The sequence below is a fragment of the Mustela lutreola genome, chromosome 2 (assembly GCF_030435805.1).
Source record: "Mustela lutreola isolate mMusLut2 chromosome 2, mMusLut2.pri, whole genome shotgun sequence".
Lineage (NCBI taxonomy): Eukaryota > Metazoa > Chordata > Mammalia > Carnivora > Mustelidae > Mustela > Mustela lutreola.
The window spans coordinates 184,567,073-184,576,453 of record NC_081291.1 but is presented as its reverse complement, the minus strand read 5'-3'; the positions used below and the strand labels follow the sequence as shown (position 1 = coordinate 184,576,453).

The window sequence follows — 9,381 nt, the reverse complement described above, 5'->3', positions numbered from 1 at the left end:
ATGTTACTGACTCACAAAATGTACTTTCAAAAACTTTGAACAATTTTTTTGAAATTTATTTCTGAAAGTCACAGAGACAAAACTTTAAAAGTGACACATTTATACTAAGGATACATGCGTGAGCAAAAAAAAAAAAAAAAAGGTAAGCATGGGAATACAAAAATAAACATAGTAAATTTTAATCAATACAGTGTTCTGGATACAAGTAGAATACCACTAGGTAAGAGTTCTATTTACCTTCCAAGTCTAGGATAGTATGGATTGAGATAAATGGTTTAGGGCAGCTACTTCGCTATTCACAAGTTAATCAGTGCTGACCAGAAACTAAAGCAATTTAAGATTTTCAATGAAATTAGAGGATGGATCTTCTATTTAATGAATATGTTTTAAGGTGATCGGTACTCATTTAAAGGCAGTTGGGGCAAGTCAAACCACAGAGAGCCCTCACAAAGACTAAGCACCAAATGACGAAATGTTTGTGGCTTTCGTTTTGGGCCACTTTAAATTTTATTTTGTTTAAATGTGTTTTCCATTAACATTCACATACAAATTCTTTCAGGCAAAAGTTTTAACATGGAACTTTCTGCTTGGAGATCTTGCCAACTGTTACAATAGTTTTTAAGCAATGAATACTTCACAACAATCCCAAGCCGATACTCATTGGTTACAATTGTAAGATGCAGAGCTTTTTCTTTAAAGTTTTCTGGTCCCCCAAAATTCAGTAGGGCCAAATGCATTAACTGGAAGTAGCATTTGTTTAAAAAAAAAAAAAAAAGTCTTAAAGATGATAATGAATAAAATAACTATTTAGGTTCTCATACACAATCTTTCTAAATTTTCACCCTGTAAGAAATGATTACAATGTCCTTCAGGCTTGCTATATGCCCCACATTATTAAACAAAACAAAACAAAACAAAACAAAACAAGGAATTTAACATTTCAACAAGCTAGTTAACTATTTACTGTAAGCATATAGTGAAATTCTGGAAGACATACTACCATACTTCAAGAAAACACTATTAACAGGTAAGCATATGTTGAAGGCAGTTTATAAATGAAACATTACAAACCTTATGTTTATGCATACAACTTATAAAATAGAAAAAATTGCTATTTTTCCAATAGTATAGCATCACACTAACACTATATAGTTAAGATTGAAAGTTTCTGTACACATGTCCACTACAACTCCACAGCAGCATACGCCTTAGACATTTTCATTTGTTATCCAACATATGCCAGCCATGGTTTCACGGATTTGTACCAGTTTGAGCAGGCTAAAACAATCATTCTGCCTTGTCTATTTAACTATGAGACAAAGTTAACCAGTTTCAGGGAACAAAAAGTTTCATAATCAGTAAACAAACATATTAAACCTCCACAACAGGATGGAAATGCTTCTAAGGACATGATATAATCCTAACAGGAGGTTGGATTATGCCCCTAGATAAAGTGTATGTGGGAATAGTTAGGAGCCTGGAGAAATACATTAAGACATATGGGACCTAAATGATCATCAAATCAGTAATAACTACTAGAAACTCAAATATGAATTATTGGCTTTTCTTGTGCAACGTCATCCAGTTTACTGGTTAGGACTACTCAAAACTGGTCTGCCACTGGGTGTTTGTTGTTAGTGCAAATTAATATTGAAATAGGGAACAGTCTGAATCAATGGGATTTTGAAAAATTAGAATGATTGTATATCTAACCTTATTTTTGTATTCTGAAAAATGCTATAAAACTCAATTATTTTCCTAGCTTCTTACATCTTCTACCATCTTAGATAATTCAAATTAAACATGGTTGCCTGCAAATTCTTTACTAGGGAAAGTAAAAGCACAGTACATTTTGGTTATGTTTTGCTGCTGGTCTCATATATGTGCTTTAGCAATGACAGCACTACTCCAGGCATTTATTGTGCTACTTTACATAACTAAACATGAGGAAAAACTCGTAGTTCGAATTTTGACAAGCAATTTTTTTTTTTTTTTTTTGGTGGCAGGCTTATTTTAAAATAAAAACAAAACCCACATAAAAATCTAAAAATCAGATGGGCATTTTAACAACCTGAACTAGGAACTTAAAAGTCTGTAAAAGAAACAGACATGGGAAGCTGTTTCTAAAAAATATAACCTTTTTACTCACTTTGGCTTTTTTTTAAATGAAGATTTGTGGTAAAATGACCTCAAAGAAAATTCCAAGTCACATAGGGCATTCATGTCACTGCTTTGTAATAGAAATATATTTTATAAGTATTTTAAACTTGAATGTTTTCAAGGAATTTAAGATTCTTTTTTAAAGCTCTAGTCCAAGTCTTCAGCTGTTTAGTTTTTAAAAATAGAATTTGGGTCTCCAATGGGAGAGTACATAACTGGGCTAAGCTACTTTGATGACCTTACAGGACAGTGAGGTTCACACAGAGATCATTTCCTGAACATGGTTGACCTTTAACAGAACTGATTATTTCCTCACCCAAACAGTTATGCAGGATACTGCCAGATCTCCACTACAAAAATCTTGCCAGTCTTTCTGGACAATTGTTTACCATCCATGTTTAAAAACCTTGTACCACCAGAGGCAAAGCACATAAAAGTGAAAATAAGTAAACTTATTTCTAGTCTATTTATCTAAAGCCTTATAAATCATATGAAAAAATTAATGTATAGAAAGTAATTTCCTTATTATCTGATGTCAGCCAAAAAATAATTACTAGTTTTCTGTAAAAACAGGAAACTTAATCATAAAATGTCTGTTTAAATTAAAATGCCAATCTTGAAATCTTTTAACACCAAGACATTAAAAAAAAAAAAAGCTTGCAAATTCAAGAGGATGCTTGAAAAAAGTTATGGTTCAAAATTTGTTTATAGTAAGAGACTAAAATCAAGTCACTGCAAAATTCCCCAGGGCTTTTGGCACCGACACTGCAAGAAAGATTTTAGTCTTTTGGTCACTTGAAGCTGCTACTAAATACAATAACCCTTAAAAAAGGTGAAAAAAGACAGTGAGGAACTGAAGGATAGATAGGTAACTACATCATATACACGCATAGTTTGAAATAAAGACAGTCATTTCTTCAAGGGATCTGAAGATATAAGAACAGTTTCCCACCATCCCTTCCTTTTTGAAGAGGATCCTCTAATCAGAAATAATTCCTTTAAGTTACTGTGAGTGGTGTTGCCTGGCAGCAGCTTCAATTTCCTAGGCTAGTGTTCAATCCAAGTAATTAAGTAATCTCACAAGGAATAATCATATATGGCAACAGGGTAAAAAAGCAGGGCAGTTCTTCCATGCACAAACATTTCAGGAGAAAAACCATCAATTTTAAAGATAACCATCAGGTTTCAGGTATCCTAGCACACTCTAAACCCTAAGTTTTGCTTTACACCATTGGTGACTAAAATTAACAAGTTTTGCAGTGAGGTTTTTTTTTCTTTTTTTTTTTTTTGTTTTTTGTTTTTTTTTTCTTTTTTTTTGCCTGCAACTATATACACATTGCAAAACTATTCTGCATCACATGATTTTAAATGAAATAAATATAAAAATGAACCACACAATCAACACATAACTTTAATACTCCACATTTATCTTGATCACAATGGTGGTAACCTCCTTGTCAACAATCTTGTGAGTTGAGGAGTTGATTCTCATTCTCATATCCATCAGGCAGATATGCTCTCCTCAGCTGGTCTGACTTAGGTATGGAGCCTCCATTCTTTACGTGGCGAGACAGGAAAGCACGGACTGCTGGGTGATCAGCCTTCTCAAGTGGGATGTTGGCTTCCAGGCACATTTTCACAAAGTCCTGGATAACACTGACTTTCTCTGTTTGCGCAGTACTGTTGCACTGAAGGGATGCAGTTAGGGGCCTCTGCTTCTTTCTTACATTCTGCTCTTCAAATTCTGCCTTCCTCTTGGTGTGAGTCTTTGACTTAAGGTGGTCACTAATGGCAGACTTGCGAACATGATTCAGAACCACATTGCAAGAAGTGCAGAAGAGTTTTCCTCCATCTTCGTGCAGCTCACCTCCAAACTCAGTGACTCGATCCAGGGGAGTCACATACAAAGCAGTCTTAGAACGGTTTCGGGCAGGTGGTGCTGTCACTACAAATCTTTCCATTCTGACTCTGAATAAGGTTCTTTCAAGACAAGAGAAACAAAAGTAAGTGTTAGAACAATAGTTCATTTGGGAAGTAATTAAAAAAAAAAAAAAAAACAAACCAAACAGGTATAAACATTTCAAGATTTAAAGACATCAGAAAACTTAATTCAAATTTTGTCCATTAAGTCTTAACTAACTTGAAATATGTAAGGTACTCGTTATTAGTACCAGTAACTAGTTACTAGTAACAACTAGGTCCATTCCTTGAATTTGATGAAATTCAAATAAATTAGAACTATGAAAAATGAATTCCAACTAACTCCAATGTCACTCTCTTTTAGGAAAACCTAACCTGATGTCAATATTTAGGGTATTATATTATTCTCTTCAATTTACATGTGTATTGAAATTTAAAAGATTTTACCTTCACAGTTCTAGGGCAACTGATTTTAGGAACACAATTATAGGCAACTGGGTACAAAGTTAGTTCAAACAGGTGGGCCACTAAACTGGCCTAATTCTATATGAAGATTTGTTCTGAGAAGAAAAAAGGCAAAAACTGAAAAAGAACACAGACCAACTGCAATTAAAAAGCAGCAACAATCACATTAAATGTTAAAGCCAAGGTATAGAGTTCAAAGTCAGTCATTTTTTTATGTATATATGCCTTCACTGAGTTTTCCCAAGCATGATAATCAACATGCAAAGTACTTTTTCTAACTTTTCCCTTTTTTTCATCAAAGGCTAATACATTTGTTAATTATTTATTTCATTTTATTAACTAGTAAATTACAACAAATCTAAGAAGTTAACACAGTGCCTAGTATATATGATAGGCGCTCAATCACAATTTGTTGATGGAAAAAGTAAATGATTATGTTTACTATTTTTCCAAGTATTTAACTCAGAAGCAGCTTAATAATTTCTTAATTTACCCTAATAACAAATTTCTATGATCTTTGCCAAAATCATGACCTTACATTATGAACATTGAAAACTTGAGATACTCAACAAATGTTGTCAGTGACAACCATTTGTTCTCTGGAGCTGTGCCTTTGGGCTAAGCTCTCACATTAACCTCTGTATATGAAATTAAAATGAATTTGATACAATTCAAGATGGAATGCTGTTCTCTATAAATATGTTAGAGAAAAATTCCCAAGTACATTCTCAACAACAATGCTTTAAAAGTGTAATCAGCAATAATGGAGTATTCTTTCAACCCAAACTAGAGAATTCATAATTGGGTTATAGGAAATCTCTCTCAAAAGAACTCTAAATTGCCAAGGTGTTAAGACACCTGTGGACGTAACCTCAGAGACAGACTTAATGTTTCACAGAAATTCTGCAAAGTATGATAAAGTTTAAATACATTTCAATTGTATTTTCTTTTCATTAACAAATTGTTCAGTGCTTGACTCTCATGTGCCAAATACTGTATTAGGCTATAGGTTTTCCTTTTTTTTGAACATTTTATTTATTTATTTGACAGAGAGAGAGATCACAAGTAGGCAGAGAGGCAGGCAGAGAGAGAGAGAGGAGGAAGCAGGCTCCCTGCCAAGCAGAAAGCCCAATGCGGGACTCGATCCCAGGACCCTGAGAGCATGACCTGAGCGAAGGCAGCGGCTTAACCCACTGAGCCACCCAGGCGCCCAGGCTATAGGTTTTCAATAGCAGACAAGACAGGTATGATTCCTGCCCCCCAAATTGTCAGCAACGAATTAACACTACACATGCTTGTACTTTCACTCAATGGTACGAATTTTTTACTCCTATAGCAGAATCAGTCAAAATTATGATTATTTTGTTCTAAGCTAGTTACGAGAAACATTAAATATCTGTGCCCAGGAATACCTAAATCTTTCGATGTGAAAGTCGTCTCTCTTTAAATATTTAGATTTCAAACTTTAAAACAATAAACATGTTCATTATTCTCTGAAGCATAAAATGCTCAATCATTTGTGCTAATGTGAAAGGCCTATACATTCCAAGGTCCTGCAACTTCCAAAAATCTGTGTTACTGCAGAGGCGAATATCCACCCAGTAGAGGATGCTCAACTTTACGGAGACAGGAGTAACAAAAGTGTTTTCAACAGAATGTCAAAATATTTTAAACGAGGAAGTTAAAAAGTTAAGAGCAGGAATTAGTCACCAAAAACGAAGCAGCAAATTATTTACTAGATCGAAATACACCTCGGAAGTTTTCAAGTTTTAAGTGTTTACCCGATCAGTTTCCAGTTTTCTTCGTCTTGATACTCAGTAGTGAAGGGTCTCCAGCGCAAACCCAAAGACGCTTGAAATCCTGGCACTTTCGTTTGTTCACACCCGGAGATGCCTTCAAATCAGTTTTTCAACAAGTGGTGATGGGGAAATAGTTTCTGGGCTTGCACCCTATTTTCCCTGCGGTGCCGGGAAGTCATGCCTTTACTGTAAAACATGAAAAACAAATGGAAAGAAAAAAATGGGGGAGGGGGAGGGAACGAAGGGTAGATAAAAAGACGAGTAAGAACGACACAGCCACCACGGAGGTGTCTTTAAAACCGCTCCCTTTAGGTTAACTCCACACAACAAATCCGGGTTCCGACGTTTACCTCAACACTCAACCCAGTCCTTTCTCAGTTGTCCGCCCCGCTTTGCACCTCTCGCGCGCCCCAGGCCCCAGGGTTCGGGAGGGGGAGGGAAAGGCGGGGCGCGGGACGTTCCCGGCGTCTAGACTCCCTCCTCCCGCGCCCAGCTCAGCACGCTGGCGCCCCACAACCCCTGCCCCGCTAGCTGGGCAGGGCCGAGACCCAGCTGCCGGCCGTGGGCCTGAGAACTCGACAGCAGAGTTGGCGGCAGTCTCAGGGGAGGCGGCGGCAGGCGCCTGGCGGAGGCGTCTGCTGTCAGGCTTCCCGTCTCCTCCCTCTTCCTCCCGCCGACAACGGCGCCCCGGCCCCGCCCCCGGCTCCCGCTTCAGGACGGAAGGCCCCGGGCCCAAAGCCCGCACTAACGGCCGGGCCCACCCTCGGCCTCCCTAGCTCCTCGGTACCGTAGGATCGGGGCCGCCGTTAGGGGAAGTGGACGAGACCCGGCCGAAAAGGAAAGGAGGAGGAAGAAAAAAAGGAGCAAGGGGGTGAGGGAGGAGGAAGACCCGTCGCCGCCGCCGCCGCCGTCGTCGCCGTTGCCCGATCGAGCCCCGCGGCGGCCGCCGTGTCCCCCGCCGCGCCCCGTCCTCTTGCGCCGCCTACGGCAAAGCTCGTAGGCGGTCCCCAGCAACCGCCGAGCAGCATTGACCAACAGACCGCGAGTCTATCAAACCGACGGCTGATTTGGCCAATGGGAATGGAAGGGTGGGCATGTGTATGATTGGCGGCTAGACTTCTCCAATGAAAACTGGGGGCGTGGGTGGGCGGAGCCGGAAGTAGAGCCAGCCGAGAGGCCCCTGTCCGGCTGGGGCGGAGGGAAGGGGGAGGGAACTAGAGGAGGAGGAGGTTAGCCGAGGCAGCTACAGCGGCGGCGGCGTAGGGGCTGGTACGCGCTGGGCGGCGAGAGCCTCATGGCGGAGGAAGAGAGCGATCAAGAGGCCGAACGCCTCGGAGAAGAGCTCGTGGCCATTGTGGAGTCCCCGCCAGGCCCTGTTGGGTTTAGAGCTGCGGGCGACGGTAGAGGTGGCGCTGGCGGCGGCAGCTGCGGTGTCGGCGGCTTTGGGATCAGCAGTCGGGATTACTGCCGACGCTTCTGTCAGGTGAGGCTCCCGTCGGCCGCCCGGACTTGTCACCCGGGTCCTGGGCCTCCTTGCGTCTCCTGCCCTTCTTGTTCTCGAATCAGGGCTGTGTCCGGTGTTCGCTCCCCCAGACCAACAAGGAGAGAGAGTGAAGCTCCCTTCTCCACCTATCCGGCTTGGGGTGGGGGGCAGGGAGCGGGACTGGGATGACCCGCGGGTTTAGGGTTGCTGAGAAAGTGAGAGTTTGTCAGGGGTAGAGGGACTAGAGGGAAGGAGGGTCAGCTGGCAGGAAGGCTGTGTACTGACATGCCTCCTCTGCTCCGAACAGACCCCCCTCTCTGCCCGAGGGTCCCGCCTTCTTGGGTTTCCTACCCAGTTCCTTCTCACCTCATTTGGAATCTCTGGCAACATTTCCTGCCTTCCCTTCTCCGCCCCTTGCCCCCCGTATTCTCCCCTTTTTCGGAGATGGGTGGCATGCCATCTCTCTACCGCCCCCTCTCCTGTCATCGCCACCCCTCCCCCTCTGCCAGGGTCTCCTGTCATCCCCTCACGAGATCCCAGTGGGCCAGTTCTCCAGTCGGTTCAGGTGCTGACCCACTGTTACTTTTTTGGGAGGTGGGGTTAAGGCTGTGTGATTGTCATCTTACCTTGTCTTACCCTGGTTCCCCGACCTACGTACTCCCTTTTCTAATAAACGACTGGTAGAGAAAGTAGTTTTCCTTAAACTATTGCTCGGCTTACCTCACCACCCCCTTCCATGTTTTAAATTACAATGTATTTTATGTAGCTTGTAAAATACAATGTCCGGACGGTGACGGTAAATTATTTACTTGGTAATCTGCCACTACGATTTGATGTAGTTAGGAGTGTTTGACCGTAATCAAATATTAGAACAACAAAGTACTTGTCTAGGGGTAAAATTTGTGTAATTTACATTCACATCTACATGTATATATAGTTTAAAATTTTCGTTCTCGTTCACAACACTCTTGTTTTGCAAACTGTTTTGTAATTTTTTTTAACACTCCTTGAACACTCCATTCCTTTTTTAATTTGTTTGTTATCTTGGAGGTATAGGGTTCAAATCATGGCTCCACCACTTCCTAGTTTTGTTACCCCGTAACCTGAGTAACCTGCAAGTTACTTAATCATTTTGTGCCTTAGTTTCCTCTTCTTCCAAATAGGGAGAGTAATTAAATGAGGGAATATGTAAAGGATTTGAATCTTTTACATATTAATTGAATTTAGCTTCATTTCATTGTGGTAACAAGTAGGAATAAAGTTAACAAGAAGTGGTTATTGTGTTTGCTGAAATTTGATTTTATGCCTTTACAAGCATTGAAAGAAAAAGGACAGAGTTGACATTTTCAGGTAAGTTTTTAACATTTTAGCTTAAATAAAAAAATTTTTTTTTTTACTCCCTCCCACATCCATAGATAAGTTGGTTTGAAGGTGGAAATTGTCTTGGTATAAAGTGTGTCGATTTTCTTTGGCATTGTTCTCTATTTTTCTTGAAAAATTTTTTTCTTTTTTTTTTTTTTTTTTTTGGTATTGGCTTTCACTGGATTTAGAGAT

At 40.4% G+C, this 9,381-nt stretch overlaps 2 protein-coding genes across 2 annotated transcripts in view; one reads left to right on the top strand and one right to left on the bottom strand.

Annotated features, from left to right (window-relative positions):
• Positions 1-475: 475 nt before the first annotated feature.
• Positions 476-7,331, bottom strand: CGGBP1 (CGG triplet repeat binding protein 1). The gene is made up of 3 exons (XM_059164433.1): positions 7,132-7,331; positions 6,327-6,530; positions 476-4,140 (listed from the first exon to the last, which is right to left on the bottom strand). The coding sequence occupies exon 3, from the start codon at positions 4,119-4,121 to the stop codon at positions 3,618-3,620; it is 504 nt and encodes a 167-aa protein (XP_059020416.1). The 5' UTR covers positions 4,122-4,140; positions 6,327-6,530; positions 7,132-7,331; the 3' UTR covers positions 476-3,617.
• A 193-nt stretch (positions 7,332-7,524) lies between these two features.
• The window catches only part of ZNF654 (zinc finger protein 654), an 80,497-nt gene continuing 78,640 nt past the window's right edge, over positions 7,525-9,381 (top strand). Inside the window, exon 1 of the mRNA XM_059164424.1 lies at positions 7,525-7,827. Coding sequence (XP_059020407.1) covers positions 7,639-7,827 — 189 coding nt within the window. The 5' untranslated portion in view covers positions 7,525-7,638. The remainder of the gene's footprint in view (positions 7,828-9,381) is intronic.

What these genes read in the sequence shown, in the direction of transcription:
- CGGBP1 (XM_059164433.1), bottom strand. Translation starts at nt 4,121, where the DNA reads ATGGAAAGATTTGTAGTGACAGCACCACCTGCCCGAAACCGTTCTAAG.